The 24004-nt window shown below is 38.4% G+C and overlaps 4 protein-coding genes across 4 annotated transcripts; 3 read left to right on the forward strand and 1 right to left on the reverse strand.

Annotated features, from left to right (window-relative positions):
* The first annotated feature begins 466 nt into the window (after positions 1 to 466).
* LOC115710177 (putative AC transposase) lies at positions 467 to 4433 on the forward strand. Its single transcript, XM_030638518.2, has 5 exons — positions 467 to 956; positions 1068 to 1161; positions 1637 to 1861; positions 2202 to 3073; positions 3321 to 4433. Exons 1-5 carry the CDS (start codon positions 945 to 947, stop codon positions 4242 to 4244), a joined length of 2127 nt encoding a protein of 708 aa, XP_030494378.2. The 5' UTR covers positions 467 to 944; the 3' UTR covers positions 4245 to 4433.
* A 170-nt stretch (positions 4434 to 4603) lies between these two features.
* On the reverse strand, positions 4604 to 9996 carry LOC115710178 (uncharacterized). The gene is made up of 7 exons (XM_030638521.2): positions 9191 to 9996; positions 8584 to 8706; positions 7696 to 8051; positions 5986 to 6730; positions 5781 to 5877; positions 5637 to 5691; positions 4604 to 5082 (listed from the first exon to the last, which is right to left on the reverse strand). Exons 1-7 carry the CDS (start codon positions 9729 to 9731, stop codon positions 5014 to 5016), a joined length of 1986 nt encoding a protein of 661 aa, XP_030494381.2. The 5' UTR covers positions 9732 to 9996; the 3' UTR covers positions 4604 to 5013.
* Positions 9997 to 13358: 3362 nt separating this feature from the next.
* On the forward strand, positions 13359 to 15422 carry LOC133036288 (uncharacterized). Its single transcript, XM_061112837.1, has 3 exons — positions 13359 to 13976; positions 14307 to 14702; positions 14754 to 15422. Exons 1-3 carry the CDS (start codon positions 13359 to 13361, stop codon positions 15420 to 15422), a joined length of 1683 nt encoding a protein of 560 aa, XP_060968820.1.
* A 1472-nt stretch (positions 15423 to 16894) lies between these two features.
* Positions 16895 to 18148, forward strand: LOC133036289 (uncharacterized). The gene is made up of 2 exons (XM_061112838.1): positions 16895 to 17457; positions 17503 to 18148. The coding sequence occupies exons 1-2, from the start codon at positions 16895 to 16897 to the stop codon at positions 18146 to 18148; spliced, it is 1209 nt and encodes a 402-aa protein (XP_060968821.1).
* The last annotated feature ends 5856 nt before the right edge of the window (positions 18149 to 24004 follow it).

Genomic DNA, 24004 nt, shown 5'->3' on the forward strand with positions numbered 1-24004 from the left:
GCTTCGAAGAAGATTAATAATTCCTTGCTCTCTTTTCATAATCAATACAAGAAAAAGGAGAATAGACTATTACCGTCGTCACAAAGTCGAACCTCTATAACAAATTTATGTTCTTATTACTTAATTATCATTATTTATTTTTTTTTTAAATCGCCTAATTAATTTATTATTGTTGGCTATAAATGAGATCAATAAAACTAAATGAAAAATAACAAATAAATAAGATAGTATAAATATAAAAGTAAATGAAAACAATATGTGCAAACAATATAATATTGTTGTAAAAATAAGGTAAAAATAACAACGTAAACATATTATAAAAAACTGTAAGTTGTATTTTCGTAATAATTTTGAATTTTTTAGTATTTTTTTTAAGAAAAACCTAAAATATATGACGCTAAAAAAAGTTTTCCAATAAAAAAACAAAAATGTATAATAATACATGGAGCGAGTGGCCGAGTGGGGCCGAGCCACTGAGTCGAGTTGATTATGACTGTGTGCTGAGAGAGAGAGTAAAAATAATAAGGCTGGGGCTGGGCTAGGCAGCTGCGCCTACTTTTAGTTTTGAGTTTTTAGATCTGTGACTTTGAGGCGTCGCTCGCGGCTCTGCCAGCCATTAACTCTTCCCCAAAGGCCCCAATCAAACAAAACTCAGCCGATCTATTCTCCTTCTCTTTCTTTCTCGGCTCTGATCCGGCTCACTCCTCTTTCCCTCCAAATTCTTTTCCCTCTCTTTCTTTCATCAATTTTCTTGCTCTCTCCTATTCCCGATTCGGCTATAATCAAAACGGACTTATTCAATTCTCAACCTGAGTTCGAGTTGAACTTTATTATGGGGTTTCGTTTGTTTTGAAAATGAGACTTTGCTACGGCGTGAAGTGAATCGCTTAGTTGGTTGAGTTGGTGGGGGAGTCGATCAAACTCTGTGGATTTCACTCTTTCTCATGAATTTTGGGGTAAGAAGCATATGAAATGCTTTGTTTTGTTTATGTTTGTAGTTTGGATGAAGTAATGGATTTTTTCTTGTTAATTTATGGAATTATTTGGAAATGGGATTATTTGTTTAGGCAGGAGCAGCAGCAGCAACTGTGACTGTGACTGGGAAAACAGTTGCTCAAATGGAGTGGGGGGCGAACAATAACACATTCAAGACTTTTAAAGGTATTCTTATAATTGGACTCAATCCTTCTCGTTCATGCTTAATGTAGTTTATATGTGGATGCTTTCATGTTTTCTTTATTGGATGTTATAAATTTGAAAGGTTTTTCAGCTGGGCTTTTGACTTTGATGGGGGAAAGTATTGATAATATTTGATAGTTTATAGGAGGAATATTGCTTGTGAAAGACGTTTTGAATGATTTTATCGACCCTATACTATTACCACCCTGATGGCTCACGCAAATATGAGTTGCTTCACTTTAACTTGTGGAATTTTAATTTTTCTACTTTTTTGGTGGTCAATTTTCCTGTCAAGGGAAAATGGGTTGGTTTTAAGTGGGAAAACTCTGCTGAATTTGCTGCTTAAGCATCAATTTGATACAAGATGTCTCCATGTTTAAAGGTCCATAAACTTGCTGCTATTATTATTGTTATTTGGGTATTGAACCTTACAGAATCTGTTTTCTTCTTGTCATAGATATGGAACCAAAATCAGTTATGGATCTAGCAGTCATTCCAATTGATCCAGTAGATATTGGATTGGGGTCTTCAGATAAGGGACATGGACATCCTATTTCGACAATAAAGCCAAGGAAAAAAACAATGACATCAGTGTATCTCAAATTCTTCGAGACAGCTCCAGATGGAAAAAGCCGCAGGTGCAAGTTTTGTGGCCAGAGCTATTCTATTGCCACTGCAACTGGTACCTTTTCTCCTCCCAGTCTCTTGTTTTTGTTGGTGTTATGTTACTGCTTTTTTTTTTTTTTTTTTAAAAAAAAAAAAAAAAAAAAAAAAAATTAATTCATGTGCTCCTATGTCTATTGCTATCTAAGTATAATTTCACTACCTACTGTGATTTATAGAAAGACAAGGGCTTTTAGTTGAAGCTTTGACCAGTTTCATTGATCATTAACAAACAATTTTTTGGGTTTCAACTGAATTACTTACACCTTACCATGGGATCTTTGGGTGGGATGATGAGCGGTACTTTACATTCATTATATGCAAATAAAGTGCATTTACCAATCTCTTCTACTGTGAAGGTAACTTGGGAAGGCATCTTAGTAATCGACATCCTGGATATGATAAATCAGGCGAAGTTGCCACGAATTCCACGCTTCCACCTGTAACTGTAGTGAAGAAACCACAATCTCAAGGGAAAACATCACAAGTGGACTATGATCATTTAAATTGGTTGCTCGTTAAGTGGCTTGTTTTAGCATCTCTGCCTCCTTCGACGTTGGAAGAAAAATGGCTGGCAAACTCTTACAAGTTTTTGAATCCAGCAATTCAACTTTGGCCAGCTGACAAGTATAAAACAGTATTTCATGATGTCTTCAGAAGCATGCAGGAAGATATTAGAGCATCTTTGGTGCATGTTTCTTCTAAGGTCTCCATCACACTTGATTTCTGGACTTCGTATGAGCAGATATCTTATATGAGTGTAACATGTCAGTGGATTGACGAGTATTGGACCTTCCAGAAGGTATTACTTGATATATGTCATATACCTTATCCTTGTGGTGGTGCGGAGATCTATCACTCTCTAGTGAAGATCCTTGAGATGTACAACATTGAAAACAGAGTCCTTTCATGTACTCATGATAACAGTCAAAATGCCATCCATGCTTGTCATAGATTGAAAGAGAGCTTAGATAGTAAAAAGATGGGATCATTCTGTTTTATCCCTTGTGCAGCTCGTACTTTGAACTTGATCATCGAGGATGGATTGAGAACAGTAAAACCAATAATCTCAAAGATTCGTGAGTTCGTACTTGGGTTAAATGCATCTGCAGAGCTTTCTGACGAGTTTAGTAGATTAGCAATAGCTTGTCAAGAAACCAGTTGGAAACCTCCACTAGATGCTTCAACAAGATGGAGTGGAAATTATCAGATGCTTGATATTGTCAGAAAGGTATTTGCTGTTGTGCTCTAACCACTATGCACTCTTGCTTTAAGACATGCTGATTCGTATTAGATCATTTTGCACCATACATGCTTTCGTCTTTTTTGCATTCGTTGACAATACCAATGAAATTGCTGAGTTGGCAATGATGATTTCTAGTTGTTGCACGGCTAATATTTGAAATTTTGGGATTTGTAAATTGAAAAATCTAATTGTAAAATTGTACTGACTAAAGATGACCTGGGGTTTTACTTAGGCTGGGAAGTCCATGGATGCACTTATCAGGAAGTACGATAATACGCTAGGCAGCAGGTTGTTACTGACCCCTGCCGAGAAAAATGCAGCCAGCATTGTCCATGATCATCTGGAACCTTTCTACAAAACCACCAACAACATGTGCATGAACAAGGTACTCACAATCGGGCTGATTCTTTTCTTCATGGATCACATTTCTGAGACGATTGCAGCATGTAGAGAAGTTCGTCACTATCCAGACTGGCTAAAGAATTCTGCCGAAGAAATGGCCAAGAAAGCTAGGAATTTTAATAACCAGGTGTGTAATATATTTACTTATATGAGTGCAATTCTTGACCCTCGAATCAAAGGAGAGCTAATTGCGGAGAGCCTCAACTCGGAGAATTTTCTTGAGGAAGCGAGAAACCATTTCATTAGAAATTATTCTACCAGCCATTTCCCATCCATGACTGGTGGATACGGTGCTCAAGAGATAGAAGATGGAGGCAGTGTCTCTTTTGCAGAAGAAATTGCACGAAAGAAACGGAGAGCAAGTATGAGCAATAGTGTCACAGATGAGCTCACTCAGTATCTATCTGAGCCGCCAGCACCAATACCAACGGACGTCTTGGATTGGTGGAAAGGCAACAGTGCGCGATACCCTCGACTTTCTGTGATGGCTAGAGATTTTTTGGCAATACAACCGACTTCATTGGCAGCAGAAGAAATCTTTTGTGGCAAAGGTGATGAGATTGACAAGCAGAGACTTTGTATGCCTCATAATAGCACACAAGCTCTTCTTTGCATCAGATCGTGGATTTTAGCTGGGATGAGATTGAAGGTCAAGTCTACTGAAATAGACTATGAGAGATTAATGGAATTGGCAGCATCTGCTGCTACAACAGCTGATAACACTACTGCTGCCTCTGATAAGAAACAGAAGTAATTAACAAGTTTCTTTATTACTTTGAGGCCATAAGAGGCCAAGGTGATATTTGTCATATTCGGTTGACTTCCAGCTGGGAAGCTCAATTAGTTAAATCGTTTCATAAGGTTGTATTTAACAGGTAATATTTAAGTGTCAATGTACATATCAGCGATGAGGCAGAAGTCGCAGGTTAATTTTATCTCCTGATTTGAAGTTTTGAACTTTAGTGCAACACATTATTTGTTTCTTGAGCAAAACACAAGCTTTTTAACATCTCAACATTCCCACAAGTGGAAAGTGAGGGATTAGTTAGATTTTACGACCAGCTCTACAAACATAAAATGCATATGTATGGAATCATTTATCGGGCATAAGAATTTACACAAATAAACCCTTGGAAACAAGGGCATAAAAAAAAAATCACTATATAACATACAAAGTTGATGATTGATACAGTATTGCTTGCTTCCAAGGGTTTATGTAGCAAGCATAAAAGACATACTTTATTCATCCTAAACTGATTAATATGTATTCCAGAAATGATCTTTTCCATCCTATACCAGAAATTCTTGTTCAAAACTTGCAAATGAAGAAAAAGAAAAGTAACCCAGCTATTTGACATTTGGATAATACCAGCCATGTTCTAGGGCAAAGAATCATTAGAGGAGGTCTCAGGCATTGTAGTAACAATTTCTGAAGTTACATGGTTATCTCTTGCATGACAGTAAAACCTGGATGACGAATTACTTGTATCTTAATCATGTAAAAATCTTGTCTACCCTGTTCTCTACAACCATAGTTCTGGTCTCCAATACTTGAGCTTGTGCACTATAACAGGTACACTTGTGGGAGGAATCTACAGTACAACGAAAAGAAACAGTAAGGACCAGTAAGTTGATGCTCTTATGCTGTGTACCTAAGATGACCGCTTAAACAAACAGCTTAAACAAACATCGGAAAATATGACTGTAAAATTGTAGTGTGCTTCCGTGGAATGAAATGCTGCATTTAATAAATAGTATGTGTCAGAAAGCATCAGTGATTAGAAATGAATTGCTAAGACTCGCTATCAAAGATAAATTCGTCATAATTCGTTTACATTATGATGAGATGCTTCAGGTTTTCACTATAAACGAATAAAAAACAAGCAAAGAAATCACTAGCAGACTTTTCATTAGTTTGAAATGTTCACTAAATAATAATCCAAAAGTTACACCTGGATGATGGTTTCAATCATCTAAAATATCATAAAAGCATTAGATAATTATTAGCCTTTAAAATATTTAATGTTTATGATAAAAACCACTAATGGAAATAATAAGGCAAGGAACTAAGAAAAAGGTGAAAAATATAAATAAACCCACCATGCTTCTGCATTTAACCAAAAATTAAAATTTGAATGAAACTTACCATGCCATCATCTGTTACAATCAACGAGATATATTCTGATGGAGTAGCATCATACCTATTACAAAAACAAGAAGTTAGATAATCTTAGACAATGGCATCTTACCAATTTGCATGAAGGAAAAGAAAAGAAAAAAATAACTTTACAATAAGTTTAGAAGTTGGAGATTTTCTTTATTTGCCAAATGTTCCAAATAATTCACATCCTTTCTACCAGGAACCACTGCTATAGCATCAGAGTCACCTGTGAACAATTTGCAGTTTTTCAGTCCCTTTCAAGGAAAAAGAGAGTAAAAAGTGATGGCAGAAGGAATGAAACCAGGGTACTTAGTCTTGTACAAATACAACATACCTAGTTCATTGGAGCAAATTGAATCAAGTTGTACCCTTTCATGAAATTTATAAGCTTCACAACAGATCAAGACTGGAACTCGGAATGCATGAGCAACCATAGCTACAGATGCAGTGCCAACTCTAGAATATACAGTTCCATTTGACAATACAGAAGCAGCCCCCAAAATTACTTTTGTCACATCATGCATAACATAAGAAACAGCATTTATATGAGTGTATGTACAACTCAATCCCTTAGACACCAGCCTCCGAACTAATGCTTGACCTTCAAACTTTGGGCGTGAGTCTACTACCACAACTCGGAACTGCTTCCCAAGCTCATGGGCATACAACAGAGTCATCTCAACCACACAAGATGATCCATACGTGAGAAGAACATCCCCATCTCTAACCTTCGTAGCAGCATGCCTTACTATGACTTTGCCAGCAATTAGTATCTTCTCATTTATAAATGTGTCAATATCTGCACAAATTGCAGCTTTTGCTTCTGACTCAGAAAGTGAATGTCCTAAATTGGCAATATGACTCTTCAAATATCTAATTGCATTTCCCATGCTGATAGAAAGTGGCCTGCATTCAGTAAAAAAGGAAATATAGCTATTGAGTTTGGCAGTTAAGTCCCTGTAAAGACTTTTCTCTGGTGGAGTGGAGTAGTCTCTAAATGCTTCCTGCAATGATTGAAGCATGGCAATACAGCGAGCATTCCCCCCAGAAAGATCTCCAGCCAAATACTGTAATCCAACCTGAAAAATATCAGCGCATACATCATTACACGAGCGAATAATGTCATTCAAGCCCTGTTAGATTTACTAAATAGTGAAAGGTATCTCTTCACTGTAATATTTACTTTCAGTTTAAAATATATAAATAATGTGTTTTCTGTTGTAGGTTCAGAGTTAAGTTAGCAAGAGAATCACATACGTAACACACAAAAATGAATATGCTCAGAGAATATGTGCCCAAACCCAAAAATGGCGTGAACATACAAGCATGCATAGGACAACAAAAACGGAAAAACAGAACATTATTTTTTTACCTTGTACAACTACGACTTGATACATGTTAAAACAATTCCCAACTATTTCCAAATCCATTAATATCACAAATAAAAAGGATCTACTAATTTCCCCTTTCCTCAAATTTCACAAATAAACCAAACGCTTTCTTAAGCACTGAATGAAAAGCTATATGGCAAAACACAGAACAAGACTAACAATCTTGAATGACTTAAAGGTCTGTACTGTAACCAACAATTCAAGGAGACATTAAGATAACCCTCTTGGTAGTGATCAGCCATGTTGTTTGCAACAACAAAATCTGAGTTTGAGTCCTCGTGGGTACCTACATAACACAATTATTTTAATTTTCTAGTCTCTAGTAGATTAAGGCGGAGCCTTGTTTTTTTTTTAAAAAAATGACTTAAATGTTAGTTTGCAACTATTATTAGGCATGCAACGAAATGACACCATCACACTATTTCCAATCACAAGAACGTTTGTGCATGCTTGTTGTTTTCTCAGGTATTTTCTAGAATTAAGCTGATGTTCACATTACTTCAATAAGAAATGTCTAGTTTTTTTGAGCTTGTCTGAGTGGCAAACAATAAACCATACACAAGATTTACCAAAACTGAACATAAAATATTGTAAGCCTCATCAACAACTGTCAATGATGAATGGCTGATGGCTGTCATTACATTCATAGATACCTTATAAATTGCAGGATGTATTGGCTCAAGTTGGAAAAACCTTGATTGAAGATCAGGAAGTTGGGTCCCATGTTCATACTGGGGTAAATGTAGAAACAATTCAACTCTGTTTTTAGCTTCAGTTTGATAGAACAATGCACGCTTTTTTGCCTTCTCCACTCGATGCTTATCATCAAATTGCATGCGTGGTGGAGGTGCATCTTTCTTTCTCTCTTTATCTGATAGATAATCACCTCCTTTTTTATCAGAAGCAGCCACTGAAGGTGCAATAGAAGAAGACTCTTTCCTCGGTGTAGGCTGCTTCACAGATTTATTGGAAGCAACTCTACCAGATACTGCAGCAGATTTGCTTCCATCTACAATTACCATGAAGAAGAGGAACAATAAACACAGATTAATTTTAAAAAACTCCATTGCAAACAAAGCACCTAGCTCACAAAAATATGCATATAATCACATTTAAGAAAATGCTACAGGCAAACATTACAAAGCATGATGCCTGTACGAAAGACATGCTACTCATATGCCAAATGCAGATGAACATCACGCAACAAAACTACCAAGCATCATGGCAATTACGGTAGTGAAAAATTCCAGCAATAGAATAATGACCAGATAACCTATTCAAGGGCAGAGAGAATTAGAGCTCATAATTCTTCTCTCTCTGTATGCTTCTATTCAAGAATTAATTAATTGAAGCAGGAAGGCAAACCAATTTAAACAGCAGCATATAACGTAACAATCTCTTGTCTCTCCAGCAAAGGGGATTAAATTTAATTTAGACAAGAAATCATCTTACCTTAGAACGAAAAGAGAAACAGATAGAGAAAGAGATGCAATAACGAAGAGAGAAACATAATGAGAGGAATAATCGAATAGTAAATGAACCTTTTGCAGCGCGTTGAGCCTCCTGTAATGCACGTCTTTCCGCTTTAGTTGTTTTGGATTTCAAGGGTTTTGAAGTGGACTGAAGCTCATTTTGCACTTCAGTGACAATCACCCCACTCTTTTCTGCAAGAACGTAATGATTTAATCACGTCATGGAAAATAATGCAAGAAATAAATAAAACATAGCAGCGCACAGAAAACTGTTCTCGCGGCTCACAACGCATGAACTAACATAAAGCTGCAACAAGAAACTGAAAATGTATTATGTACTGAATCATTAAATGTCATTCATAACCCAGTCACTACTGAATTGAAATTGCATCAAACAGGAAGTCCCAAAATGTATATATATCTCAGAAGCATTCTTTTCCTCATTGGCCTTTAACCTCTATTTATGCATCCCACAACGTGGTTCTATGGAAAACGCGCAACAAATTTGCAATTGAGAACTTTAAATATGCATCGTATCACAAGTAACATACTAACAGGCAAGCAAATAGAGCATATGCATGCATTGTATTCGACTTTTCGAGTTCTCCGATCATAAATTGAATCATTTCAGTGTTGTAGAAATCAAAAGATACGTGGTAAATAAACGAATTATTACCAGGCACGTCAAGAGATTTCTTCACTTCTGAACCAACAGCCAAATTCCTCGCCTTAGAGACTAAATTATCTGGAACAGTCGCTTTCGTCGATTCAAAACCGCCGCCCGGGAAGCTCGAAGCGAGCTTACCAGAAGAGTTCCGGCGGTACAAACCCGGTGAAGACTCCTCCGAGAACTCCAACTCTCCGTCCGCAGACAAACTCTTAGGCGAGGCCGCAGGAGAAGTCCCAAGCAGCGAGTCTGACGCTGGGTTGTAGCTTCCAACCGGTACATGGTCCCCGGCGACCGGACGACGGAACGCTGAATCCGGAACCGGTACAGCAGCTGTACGGGACGTTAGGTCAGAGAGTTGACGTGGCGGAGGAATCATAACCGGAGATAAGGAATTGCTGGTTGGAGACACTGAGGAAGAGGATTCCGCGGCGGTTGGACCGGACTGTGTTCGGCCGGACAGGGGTTGGACCTGAGCGTCGGGAGTGAAGAATCCTACGCGGCGGACCTTGGGGTCGCTGACGGTTCGAGAGGCACGACGCGCGTCCATGGAGCGAGAATGTTAGTCGATGTGAATTGGAGGCGATAGCGGTGACTGAGACGACTGGGTGGAATTGGATGCCATGATTTTATGGGTTTGGCTTTTGACTATTTGAAAGGAAAACGTAGAAGAAGTAGCTAGTATACATGTATAAGTTAGGGTTTCATGTGGAGCGGGTTTCATTACTAGATTCTCAGAATTGAAGATGGCGATAGATAATTGGTAATACAATACGGACGATATCGGAAGAAGCTTATATACATACGCATTAGGGTGTTTAAAAAAATTTACAAACCGCCCCAAATAAACCAATTAAACTAAACTGACCAAAAAAAAAAAAAAATTACAATCTTCATAAATTAACCAAAATTTTAAACCATATATTCAGCATATTAAATATTAATTTCACAATATCTAAAATTTTGTGATTAAGAAAATGTAATGATAGAGGAAAGATTGTATTCAATACAACCTATCAGATCCTATTACAGAGAGTACTACAAACTACACTTGGTTTGGATATCAAAGGTGTTGAGATTATTTGAAATGCACTTTTTGTTTTATATTAGTACAAGTGGGAGTTTGTTGGATTTTGTGTCCTAAATAAAACCTATTTCAATAGAATCAAATTTATTAATTAATAAAGATCAAAAATCTCATTCTATGTGGCATGGTTCACATGATTTATTTCATGATTATAAATTCTATTAAGTCCACAACATGTGCATTTGTTCGTGATTATAGTATTGTCAGCACAGTGGAATATAATCATGTTTATATGTTCGAAAAGTTTAATTTCCTGATTTGTCAGTTCACTGGATTTAGACTGGCATGATAATTAGCGATAGGTATGCTTACACTTTAGATAAGTGTTATGTCCTTTCCAAGGCATTGGAAAAGTTTACTAGTATCGGATGTATGGTACATTGGAAGAGACCGATATTGAACTTTGATTAGATATGATAAATTTACCGTAATATCTATTCAATTCAATATCACTAGTTGATATTAGATCAAATGATCTTAATCCTGACATGATTATGTTCGATCTCAAGAGTGTTATTCATGTTCTTTGATTTTTTAGTTAAACCTACTTTTTGGTCAGGGTAATACGTACATTTTGGGAACATGGTAGTGCAATTGAGTGGGAGCGCTAATCATAGATATGAAATCTATAGCTTCTATAGGTATTTAGAAGTGAAACGATGATTACCTTCAAGCTTGCTAAATAGAGATAAATGATAGAGCGCTCATTTTAGTGACTATATTAGTTCACTATAATACCATTTATAGGCGGCCAAGTGTTTTAAGGATAAAATACATTGAAAGGGTGTAACGGTAATTTTATCCCTATGCAATGTAGATCATCTATAGAGGATCATTGATTATTGGGATTATAACAATGGATAATTAATAGTGTATCTATATCGTGGAACATATAGAGCGTTCTATATGACTGAGAGCGATTCCGAGTTCTATGAGTGGATGCAATGAGGAATTAATAAGTTAGTTGGTAAATTCTAGGTCTGCTTATTGGAAGCTCGGTTATATAGGCCCATGGTCCCCATACTAGTTGAGACCATACTGCTTGTAAGACTCAGTTAATTGATTTTAGTTAATCAATTATAATTCTAAAATTAGACTATGTCTAGTTTATAAATTTTCACTAAGCAAGGGCTTAAATGTGAAGAAAAGAGATTCTAGGTCTTATTTATTAATTAAGAGACTTTATTAAGTCTAATTAATAAATATATCAAATGACAATATTATTTAATAATTAATGCTATAGTGAGATTTTTCTCACCTAGAAACTCGAGACCAGACTCCTATTTGAAGGACACGTGTACTCAATTTCCCAAAGGAAAGCTGAGATGTCAATGAGAGACTCCTCGAGTTTAAATCTCGCCTGAACTAGACTCAGCGAGATGATGCGGATATGACCAAGTCTAATCGCATTCGTGTGGCTTGCATTATGCAAGACCAAGGGACGGATTTAACTCGCGTATACCAAGATATATGCGAGTATCCCCTCAATCCTCCCGCGAAAAACATAGAGGTCGATTCCCTATGATGCAAGCTGGTCCCGATGACCCAACAACTGCGATAAACCAAAACGGACTCGCATGTCCTGGTTATATCAGCTCGTTGTGAGATGTTTGATAAAGCGACCATGAAGGAACACATACATCTTAGACTTATTTAGTCTCGAATGTCCTGTAGGCCTGCGAGCTTGTACAAGAATGTGAACAGCCAACTCGCACTATAGAAGTCGCATACGTTGCTGAATTTAGTGAATAGAAATTGTTCTTCATTTATTAATGTTCACGTTTTTTAGCTTAAATTATTGTAAATCAATGTACGAACGAATTGACAATGAACGCAATCCTTGTGTAAATTATATGACACTTGCTTTGTATATAAAGGAGTGATCCACCGTGAAATGGACGGATACTGAATCCTTTGTAACAGTGGACTAAGCAGACCGTGATCTGACTGAACCACTATATTCCTTCGTGTTCTTTGTATTTCCAATTTTTTGTTAAGTACTTGTGTTCCCGGTTCGAGTACTCGCTGTTCTAGGTTGAATACTCGCACTTATTCATATTATTATTATTACTATTATTTATTTTGGTGTTGTAAAATTCCTTCAACAACATTTGGCGCCGTCTGTGGGAAGCGAGAAGTACTTTCTTGCTAATTTAGAAGGAGAATCATAATGGCTGGAAACCAAGCAAACGGAGGTCTTAACAACGAATCCATCAATATCGGAATGATGAACGTTTCATTGTCGGGAAGCAGAGTGCCCCCGTAGATGTCATAAACGGCGGAGTAGGTCGGGGTAATGTGAGACCTCTCAATCTATTTCCTGAAACTACTGGCCCTCACGCCGGGGAAACGTCTACACCGGAAGCCACAACGGGACATTTCCCACCTTTTACTCCAGCGGTGGTATCCGAAGGTATCATCCAGCTGACCACCGATCAATACACTGCAATTCAAGACCAGCTACGTACCCTGTAGGCCGAAGTGATGGACAGAACAGGACTCGACGTCCTCCCCGCGTACCCGCTACTCGCACAGAAAACCCTCAGGTAACTAACTCTAGACGTCGTAATAATCGTACTCGCAGGGAACGGAGCGCCAATCAGGAGGGACTTGATTTGAACCAGCCCACGTCGAGGGACCAGTCCGCGAGAAACCTCAATCAGGAGGCCCAGATGGAGGAGGATCTTGAACGACGTAATCCTCACAGCAGACCCCAGTCGCGAGACAACGACGTTGAATCCGCTTCCTCCTCTTCGCATGGTCGCACGCCCAGCAAGTACATTAGACCAGGTTCGGTGGAAACACTGCAAGGAGAACGGTATCAGGTTCATAGGGGCGATCTACGCAATCACCTTAACGTTGTCTTCTGGGCGCGCTCCCAGACGCCTCGAGATGTCGAAGAGCCCCATGATTCTCGAATGGGCGATCAGGGCGTAAACAATCGTATCAACCCGCCTACCGCACCAGCTGCGACTACTGGTTAATATCCCAGCGAATCTCGCCACAGTAGCAACAACGCCTGCGGCAACACAAGTCAATACTCCCTTGACCGAGAATATCGACCAAGGTATGCTTCTGCAGGCCTTAAAAATGCTCGAGCAGCAGAGAAAGCCCATATACAAGCTGCATGGGACCTCTCCTTTCACTGCAGAAGTTCGACAAGCTCGGCTGCCTAAGGGATTCCAACTATCTGAATCCCTAAAATATAAAGGTACCACTAATCCCATAGACTATATAGAAAAATTTAATACTATTATGGAAGTGGATCAGGTACCCCAACTTGCAAAGTGTCGCATTCTTGCGGCAACATTGGAAGAAAATGCCCACGACTGGTTCAGCCAATTGTTCGAGGCATCTATCTCAACATGGGAGACCTTTGTCGACCTCTTCCTCATGAATTTTCAAGCCACGATGACCTATAGGCCACCCTATACCACTATGGCTAATATCAAGCAGGAACCCGGTGAGTCTTTACAAGACTATTTTAAGCGTTTTAATGCTGAGGTGACAAAAGTAGAGAAGGCTCCCGAGTCTTCGCTAGTATGTATGTTGATAACAGGTGTCCTACCAAGAACCGATTTCTGGAAGGAACTGCAAGCTCGAAAGCCTGAATCGTTGGTCGAGTTCTTCGCTATGGCAGAGCCGCATAAGAGGATTGAAAATTCTCTAGCTGAGTTAGAGAAGGGCAAAGACAAACGTAAGTCACCAGTGCCACAGTCATGATCTCACAGTCCTAGAGGGAAGAATTCCAGAGGAAGGAGTCCGAGAAGACACAGTCCGCAGAGACAGCGAAGTCCAAAATTAGCCAAATCCCCACCAAAGAAGGAGTCCTCCCCGAAGAGGAAAGGTGGTCCGCGCTTTGTAAATTATACAGAATTGGCAGTCCCTCGGGACCATATCTACGCCATCGAAGAAAAGAACGGGGTCTTCAAAAAGCCTCCCCCAATCAGGGGAAACCGCGATAAAAGAGACCCTAAGAAATTCTGTAAGTGTCATAAAGATATTGGTCACACTACTCTGGAATGTTAGTTTTTGCAGGACGAAATCGAAGAACTAATCAGGCGAGGAAAATTCGACAAGTACAAGAAAAATGAGGAAGGTCATCCACGAGCAGATGACAAAGAAGAAAACCAAAATGCGAGTGGTTCGAGGACTCCTCGCAATATCCTGACTATTATTGGCAGACCTCATATCGCAGGAGATTCTAGGAAGTCGCAGGAACGATATGCAAGAGAATCCAAGGATAAGCCGCTCACCAATGTGAACAACTTGAGTGAACGGCCCGAAAAACTGTTCAAAAGGGAATGTGACGATATCACATTCATGGAAAGTGATGCGAGGTGGGTCCATCACCCACATTCTGACGCACTGGTCGTCCACGCAAATATTGGGGGAGATAATGTTCACTGCATACTTGTGGACAATGGAAGTTCCGTGAATCTCTTGAATTTCGAAGCCTTCAAGCAAATGGGGTTACATGAGAAGGATCTGCGACCTATGGTATCAAGTATCTACGGTTTTACTGGAGACGTCATCGCATTAAAAGGAATGATCAAACTCCCAATCACCTTGGGAACCGCACCTGTGGTAGCCAAGTCGATGGCCGACTTCGCGGTAATTGACCAACACTCGGCATACAATGCTGTGATTGGTCGACCTATCCTGAAGGAGATGAAGATCGTGACATCCATCTACCATCTCACCATGAAATTCCCTACTCCCGCTGGAGTAGGATCTGTGCGAGGAGTCCAATCGGACTCGCGAGAATGCTACAACACAGCAGTAAAACTTGCAGAAAAGAAGTCAGTTAACGTCATTTACTTGCTAGAGGCAACGCCTCCTCGACAGGAAGTATTCAGAATAGAGGAAATACCGCATAAGGATGAACCAGATTTGGATCCTAGAATCCTCGACTATGCCGCAACCGCCCAGGCCGCGGAAGACACGATCGAGGTACCTATTGATCCAATAGATAATAATAAAGTATTGAAAATTGGTTCTAAACTAACTTTTCAACAGCGAGAAAAGCTTGTCACTTTTCTCAAGCAAAACCTGGACGTTTTCGCCTGGAAACATTCAGACAATGTCGGAATATCTCCGCAGGTCATGTGTCACCAATTGAACATTGGCCCTGAAGTGCGAGGTGTCCGATAAAAGCGCCACAAAATGGACCCCGTGAGGTACCATGCTCTGAAGGAAGAAGTAGACCGCCTTTTCGCATGCGGCTTCATAAGGGAGTCGTTCTATCCGAACTGGTTAGCAAATCCCGTACTCGTGCCCAAGCCTAACGGCTCATGGCGCACATGCGTTGATTTCACTGATTTAAATAAAGCTTGTCCCAAGGATAGTTTCCTTGTTCCCAGCATTGACCAACTTGTCGATGCCACTGCAGGTCATGAACTCCTCAGTTTCATGGATGCATACTCGGGATATAATCAGATCCCGATGTATGAACCAGATCAAGAGCATACCTCGTTCATTATAGATCGAGGTTTGTATTGTTATAAGGTAATGCCTTTTGGTTTGATAAACGCAGGTGCGGCGTATCAGAGGCTGGTGAATATGATGTTCGCAGATTTGATTGGGGACACCATGGAAGTGTATGTTGATGATATGCTCATAAAATCTCAACATGCAAAAGACCATGTCAACCATTTACAAGCGATGTTCAAAATACTGCGACGATACAAAATGCGGCTCAACCCTCTTAAGTGTGTCTTTGGGGTCAGCTCAGGGAAGTTCCTCGAGTTTATGGTGAATCAGCGAGGAATTGAGGCAAACCCTGTGAAGATTAAAGCATTAGTAGAAATGCGATCTCCAACTAAGCCAAAAGAAGTCCAAAGTGTGACAGGTAAAGTCGTCGCTCTAATACGTTTCATATCACGATCCTCTGATAAATGCAAATAATTTTTTCAAATCTTAAAAGGCAATAAGAAGTTCCAATGGACCAAAAAATGCGAAGAAGCTTTCCAAGCATTAAAAACACATTTGGGGCAGCCCCCAATCCTGTCAAAACCAATGCCTGATGAAGTTTTATCCATTTACTTGGCGGTATCCAAATATGCGATTAGCTCAGTACTAATCCACGAGGACCAAGGTAGGCAATACCCGGTGTACTATGTCAGTAAACGTTTGCTAGATGCTGAGACTCGATACCCTCAAATGGAGAAACTGGCGTTTGCCTTGGTAGTAGCGTCAAGAAAGTTGCAACCTTAATTCTAGGCCCATAGCATTGAAGTTTTGACGAATTACCCTTTGAGACAAGTTTTAGCCAAACCAAAAGCATCGGGAAGGTTGTTGAAATGGTCGGTAGAGCTAAGTCAGTTCGACCAAGTACAAACCAAGATCTGCGATTAAGGGACAGGCCTTGGCAGATTTTATTCTTGAGTTCCCGAGTACGAAAATGGCACTCGTAGAAGAAAAAATGGATACTGATGTATCAAATGGCGAAGGATGGACTTTATACGTCGATGGAGCCTCTAACAGCGAAGGCTCCGGTGGCGGCATCATACTCATCAGTCTCAGTAATTTTAAGATGCACGCTGCTTTACGATTTGAATTTTTTAGTATCTAACAATGAAGCCGAATATGAGGCTTTGGTCGCAGGATTAAAGCTCGCCCTATAAATGAAGATCGAGTGCTTACAGGCTTATAGCGACTCCCAGATTGTCGTATGCCAGATACACGGAGAATATCTGGCCAGAGGAGGGCGTTTGGCTAAGTACCTCGCCATAACATGCGAGTTGTTGCAGAAATTCAAAAAGGTGGTTGTCTCCCGAATACCACGTGCTCATAACTCACACGTAGACGCTTTGGCCCGCTTGGCCTCAACAAGAGAAGCTGAATTGCTCGATGTAATTCCTGTCAATATGCTAACTCACCCAACGGTGATTCGAGACGAAGTGATGGAGATAGGCATGGCTAGAGGAGTCACATGGATGACTTCGATAGTGAATTACTTGGAAAATGAGGTCTTGCCTGAAGGCAAAATAGAAGCAAGAAAACTGGGATATCGAGCTGCTCGATATGTCATTTATGATGGAAGACTTTATCGCAGAAGCTTCAGCCAACCGCTACTCAAATGCATTGACGGGGAGGAGTGCGATTATATCCTCCATGAAGTGCACAGTGGTATCTGCGGAAACCATACTGGCGGTAATTCTCTCGCCTTAAAAATCATGCGGCAAGGGTATTATTAGTCGACACTGCGACAAGATGCTTTCAACTTTGCCAGAAAATGCGACAAGTGTCAGCGTATAGCTACATATGTCAACCAACCTCCGAGTCACTTGCACTCCATTACGAGTCCTTGGCCCTTCGCGGTCTGGGGCATCAACCTAATAGGAGAGTTACCCAAAGGAAAAGGCGGAGCCAAATACGCCGTGGTCACAGTTGACTACTTCACCAAGTGGGTTGAAGCAAAGGCACTTGCAACTATTACAGCAGCCAAACTACGCGAGTTTGTTTATAACTCCATAATCTGTCGATTTGACATCCCTTACAAACTCATATCGGACAACAGAAAGCAATTCGATTGTAAGGAAATGCGACAGTTGTGTGATGAGCTAGGGATTGAAAAGGCATTTTCGGCAGTCGCCTATCCACAGAGCAATGGGCAGACAGAAGCCGTCAACAAGATAATCAAACATACAATCAAAGGAAAACTTGAAGAGCGCAAGGGGGTATGGCCAGAAGAACTCTCCCAATTTTTGTGGTTGTATAACACCACCCTCGATCCACGACTGGTGAAACTCCTTTCTCGCTCTCCTATGGATGCGAAGCTATGGTACCAGTCGAGGTTGGGACAGGTTCCCTACGAAGGGATGTTTTCAACATTGTCCAGAACAAAGAAAAACAATTGCTCCACCTTGACCTTTTAGAAGAAAAACGCGACCAGGCTCACTTGAAAAATGCGGCTTATCAGCACCGAACTGCGCAGTATTTCAACTCTAAGGTCAAGGAGAGAATTCTGCGAGTAAGGGATTTGGTTCTTTGAAGGGTCATGCCGAATACGAAAAACCCAGCGCATGGGGTTTTCGGAGATAATTGGGAAGGACCATACCTTATCGCTGAGAAGATTGGTAACGCAACTTATCGACTTGGAGACCTCAATGGTACTGCAATCCAAAGAGCCTGGAATGGCAAAATCTTGAAGTTTTATTATCAATAGTACTCGAAGTGTATCATATGTACTCGTTATGTATTTATACTTAGCCAATTTATCTATATAAATGTTCTAAGTATAGGGGGTATATAGCCCACTCACTTTGTACTATTGATTAACTTATTCTATATAAAAGTTGAAACTTTTTCTCGAGCTTAAAACAAAAGTTCATTTTACCTTAGCTTTTTTTACACCAAGCTGTAAATAAAACCGCAATTGAAATAGCAAAAGATGCGAGTACTCATGTACTGCGAATACGATAACATAAATAAATATCCCCGAAGGGATATATGCTGTTCAAAATGTTAAAGACAATAAAGATAAATTTGTTTAAATACATATTGCGAGTACCCGCGTACCGCTTAAAAAAGTTTGAAAATAAAACAAAATATTCATAAAGTAAGTAAGCTAGGCATTAGGAGCAATATGGGCAGTTGGAGTAGTGGATTCATCCGCGACTTTACTAGCACCCTTGTCTGTGACTTCTTCAGTATTCGCAGCATCAGCGTCCTCGAGAAAACGATTTCCCCCACCACCTTGAGTCTGCATGGGTGACATAGCTCGAAAAGCCTCAGCCATCTCAGCCGCCTCTGCTCCAAGGATCGAGAAGTCGAAGTATGGAATCTTGGAAAGAGTTGTGTATATTGTTGGGTTTTGTGCCCTAAATAAAACCCATTACAATCTGATTAGTTATCAATTTAAGAGATTTGAAGTGATTTATGCTTATGGTTTAATATATATATTTAATATATGCACAAAATTAGTTAAGTACAGAACATATATTCACAATTACAGTATTGTCAATACAGTGGAATGTGATTGTGATTATATGATTCAAAAGACTAAGTCCCTGTTTCATCAGTGTTTTGGATTTACACTGGTGTGATAATCAGCGATGGAGTATACTTACACTTGGAGTAAGTGTTATGTTCTTTCCAGAACATTGGTAAAGTATACTAGTTTTGAATGTATGGAGTATACATTGGACTGGACCGATATTGAACTTAGTCAAGATATTATAAACTTACCGTTGTATCTGTCCAAGTCAATATCACTAGTTGATCTTAGATCAAAAAAATCTAAATCCTGATATGCTTAGGCTCAATCTCAGGAGTGTTATTCATGTTCTTTGATTTATTAGTTAAGCCTACTTTTGGGTCAGGGTGATACGTAGATTTTAGGAACATGATAGTAGGACTGAGTGGGAGCGCTGAACATAAATATGGAATCTATAGCTTCTACTGGTGTATAGAATTCAAGTGATGATTGTTGGAAATTATTTTACCAGGATCTTAGATCTACTCACAAGTATGTTGATTAACACCCTAAATATGAACTTTCTAAAACGATGAAATAAACACATATAAAGTTTAGGAAACCTTACATTGGGTGCAGCGGAATATAATGACACCTTTCGTTCAGATATCTAGCCCTTGATTCCTTTCTATAGCAGAGCATTATCAATATCTGAACCTGGATCTCTTTCTCTGAATCTTTGATGCTGAAACTCCTTCTTGCTGAAAGTCTTTCTTCACGATCTTCCTCACTATGGTTGAGGTATCACTTGCTGTGTGTGGGCACTACTCTTACACTAAGAATTTCGAAATTCAAGAGGGAAAAAAGAGAGAGGGAGTGGTCGGCCAGATAGGGAGAGAGAAGGCTCAGGTTTTTCTGAATCAGAAGTGTAATTTTTCTGAAGCCTTCACTATCTATTTATAGCATAGGGTTAGGTTTGAATTATTTGGCATTAAAATAATGAAAATATCAGTTTAAATTCCCTACAAAAGTGGCCGACCCTATACATGTGGATTTGGGCCTCACTTTTTGCAATTTTGCAGTTTTATCTTTTCTGCATCTGATTTTCTCAAAAACGCCAATTTTCTAATTCAACCATTTAAATGTTAATTCTAATTATTTAATAACTATAAATAATTATTAAATAATATTGTCATTTATCATATTTATTAATTGAACCATACAAAGTATCATAATTAACAAATATGCCCCTATAAACTCTTTCTTTACAATTTCGCCCTTACTTAGTGAAAAATTCACAAATAGACATAGTCTAATTTGAGAATTATAATTGATTAATCAAAACCAATTATATGAGTCTTACAAGCAATATTATCTCAACTAGTGCGGGGACCATGGGTCTATATAACCGAGCTTCCAATAAGTAGATCAAGAATTTAGCACTAAAATTCACTAACTTATTAATTCTTCGTTGAATCCACGCATAGAACTTAGAATTGCACTCTCACTATATAGAATGCTCTATATGTTCCACCATATAGACGCATCATTAGTTATCCATTGTTATAATCCTAATCAGATCAATGATCCTCTATATGAATGATCTACACTGTAAAGGGATTAGATTACCGTAACACCCTACTATGTATTTTATCCTTAAAACACTTGACCCCGTACAAATGATATTTCAGCTTATGTGAAATGAGTACTCCACCATTTATGTTCGTTTGGTCAAGCTCGAAGGAGATCATCCTTTGCTTACTATTCGCCAGGTAGAAGCTATAGATTCTATGTTTATGTTAGCGCTCCCACTCAATTGCACTACCGTGTTCCCAAAATGTACGTATCACCCTGACCTAAAAGTAGGCTTAACTAACAAATCAAAGAACACGAATAGCCTTTCAAGATTGAGCCTAATCATAACAGGATTAAGAACATTTGATCTAGGATCAACTAGGCGATATTGACTTGAATAGATATTACGATAAGTTTAATAAATCTAAGTCAAAGTTCAATATCGGTCCCTTCCGATGCATACTCCATGCATCCAACCTGAGCTTTACTTTAACCAATGCTCTGGAAAGAACATAGCACTTCTCCAAATGCAAGTAAACTCTGTTGTAGATTATCATATCAGTAAAACCCTGTGTCTGATAAATCTAGGAAACTTTATTCACATAGTCATGTTTACTTTCCAATGTGTTGACGACACAATAAACAGGATCAAGTATGTGAAAAGGGTTTCAGATGAATTCATGCATTATATACATATAATCATGAAATAAATCATGTGAACCATGCAACATTAAATGTTATTTCTGATCTATATTAATAAGTAAATATGATTATATTGAAATGAGTTTTATTTAGGGCATAAAACCCAACAAACTCCCACTTGCACTAATATAAAACAAAATGTGCATTTCAAATAATCTCAACACTTTGATATACAAATCAAGTGTAGTAGTAGTAAACTCCTCGTAATAGGATCTGAAAGGTTGAATGAACCACAACCTTTTCTCCACCATTACTCTTCCTTAATCACAAAATCATTGATAATGTGAAATTCCTCTCTATATGTCTACTCTCTTGGGATACTGGATTCTATATCTTTGGCAACTACTTTTGGTTAATCAGGAAATTAACACTAGTAGTTAAGGCAATTTGGAATGATGCCAAAAATGTATAGAACTTTCCTTAGACTGAATAAGTACCTTTCCTGCAACTTTAACATTCAGTCCCTATCTGGTAGACCTAGAGACTTCAGATAGGTTTTTACACTTCTCCAAAATCACTATTCTACCCCCAGAGTAATCACCATCTTATCAGAAAGATTTACTAGCACAAAGACAAATTTCGAAATCTGATATGGTGTAGTCTAAGAGTTTTAAACACACCCTTATAGACTAACATATAGTTCCTATTCTTAATCTTAGGATTTACTTGATTGTCTTCCAATGTTCTTCTCCTGGATTAATCTGATACCTACTCATTACTCCCACTCAACAGCAGGTGTCTGGTCTAAGGCATAAAAAAGCATATCTAAGACCTCTCACTGTTGATTTAAGAAATTCTTTCATGGCTTTATCTTTTCTGGAATAGTTGAAACTTTTCCTTAGATAAATAAAATCTATGTTTAAGAAGTTGTGAAGCTTCTATAGATTGCCATTAGAAAGAAAATGCTTCAGCATCTCACTAAAGTAAGTTGCTTGCATTAGAGTAAGTAATTACCAGGTATACCACAAGCCATAGGTTTAGATAAATTCAAACCTATAATACTAGGAACATGAAGTTTTGTTAAGTCCATTGAATAGACTTATAAACGAAAATTTCCTTTTATGTCCTTGTAATAGAAAAATTTAGGTTATTCCATGTGAATGGATTAAACCATAGTTCTATTGGCTTTTCTTCTTAGTTTCTTCTCTTGACAATCCATTACTTGTTTAAACTCACAATGGATTTTAATCATTAGTGTCTCCCAAGTCATAAGAAGGTGAGTTCCTAGAAACTCTCCCACTACGACAAGGTACCGTGAATTTTGTCGAAGAAAACTAAATGGTATTAACCTCTTTAGTTGTGGCAAGACAACAAAGGCAGTGGAATCATCATATGTAAGATGATAGAACACTTTTGGAATCAAGAATTAAATATCTCCTTTATTTGCTACTTGATTTTCAGACTTAGTCATTTTCTTAGAAAAGTAGTATTTGTTTGAACAAACACTTTCTTATCTATTTACAATGGGATGGTCCACCCCTAATCACTTTGAACAGCTAACAAACCATGGTTATGTTGGAAATTATTTTACCAGGATTTTAGATCTACTCACAAGTATGTTGTTTAAACACCCTAAATATGAACTTTCTAAAACGATAAATTAAACACATATAAAGTTAAGAAAACCTTACATTGATGCAGCGGAATTAATGTCTCCTTCCACTCAGATCTCTAACCCTCGAATCCCTTCTGTAGCAGAGTATAATCAAGATCTGAGCCCGAATGTCCTTCTTCTTCAAGTTTTGATCCTTCACAGTCTTCCAATCTATGATTGAGTTACTGCTTGCTGTGTGTGGGCACTTACTCTTTCACTAGGGTCACGAAATTGATGAAGGAGAAAAGAGAAAGAAGATTTCGGCCAGGTATAGAAAGTGGGGAAGACTCAGTTTTTCTGAAGAGTGAAATTTCTGTCAGATTACTAATGAAAGCATTGTTTGAGACTGAGCCATCACTTTCTATTTATAGGCAACTACTAGGTTTAGGTTAGGAATTATTTGGCATTAAAATAATGAAAATATTAATTTGAAATCCCACATTAAGTGGCCGGCCATGGTGTGTTATTGGGCCTCACTTAATTTTGCAGTTTTATCAAATTTTATCTCTATTTTCTCAAAAACGCCAATTTTCCAATTCTAACCTTTTAAATGCCAAAACTAATTATTTAATAACTAAAATAGATTATTAAATAATATTGTCATTTAATTTAATTATTAATTAGACATATAAAGTCCATTAATAAATAAATAAACCTAGAAACTCTTTTCTTTACAATTTCACCCCTGCTTAGTGAAAATTCATAAAATTAGACATAGTCTAACTTTAGAATTATAATTGATCAATCACGAATCAATTAATGAGTCTTACAAACAGAATGTTCTCAACTAGAATGGGGACCATGGATCTATATGCTGAGCTTCCAATAAGTGAACCAAATTTACCAAGTAAATTCCTACTTATTAATTCTTCGTTGAATCCACTCTTAGAACTTAGAATTGCACTCTCAGACTTATATAGAGCATATTGTATGTTCCACGATATC

This window comes from Cannabis sativa, chromosome 3 (genome assembly GCF_029168945.1).
Source record: "Cannabis sativa cultivar Pink pepper isolate KNU-18-1 chromosome 3, ASM2916894v1, whole genome shotgun sequence".
NCBI lineage: Eukaryota > Viridiplantae > Streptophyta > Magnoliopsida > Rosales > Cannabaceae > Cannabis > Cannabis sativa.

Coding starts and splice junctions, on each gene's coding strand:
- LOC115710177 (XM_030638518.2), top strand. Junction 1,162..1,636: donor CACATTCAAGACTTTTAAAG/GTATTCTTATAA, acceptor TTCTTGTCATAG/ATATGGAACCAAAATCAGTT. Junction 1,862..2,201: donor TTCTATTGCCACTGCAACTG/GTACCTTTTCTC, acceptor TCTACTGTGAAG/GTAACTTGGGAAGGCATCTT.
- LOC115710178 (XM_030638521.2), bottom strand. CDS start 9,731: ATGGACGCGCGTCGTGCCTCTCGAACCGTCAGCGACCCCAAGGTCCGC. Junction 8,707..9,190: donor GAAATCTCTTGACGTGCCTG/GTAATAATTCGT, acceptor ACGTTCTTGCAG/AAAAGAGTGGGGTGATTGTC. Junction 5,692..5,780: donor CTCCAACTTCTAAACTTATT/GTAAAGTTATTT, acceptor TTTTTGTAATAG/GTATGATGCTACTCCATCAG.
- LOC133036288 (XM_061112837.1), top strand. CDS start 13,359: ATGCTCGAGCAGCAGAGAAAGCCCATATACAAGCTGCATGGGACCTCT. Junction 13,977..14,306: donor AAGACAAACGTAAGTCACCA/GTGCCACAGTCA, acceptor TAGTTTTTGCAG/GACGAAATCGAAGAACTAAT. Junction 14,703..14,753: donor TTGTGGACAATGGAAGTTCC/GTGAATCTCTTG, acceptor TTACATGAGAAG/GATCTGCGACCTATGGTATC.
- LOC133036289 (XM_061112838.1), top strand. CDS start 16,895: ATGAAGATCGAGTGCTTACAGGCTTATAGCGACTCCCAGATTGTCGTA. Junction 17,458..17,502: donor TTAAAAATCATGCGGCAAGG/GTATTATTAGTC, acceptor CAACTTTGCCAG/AAAATGCGACAAGTGTCAGC.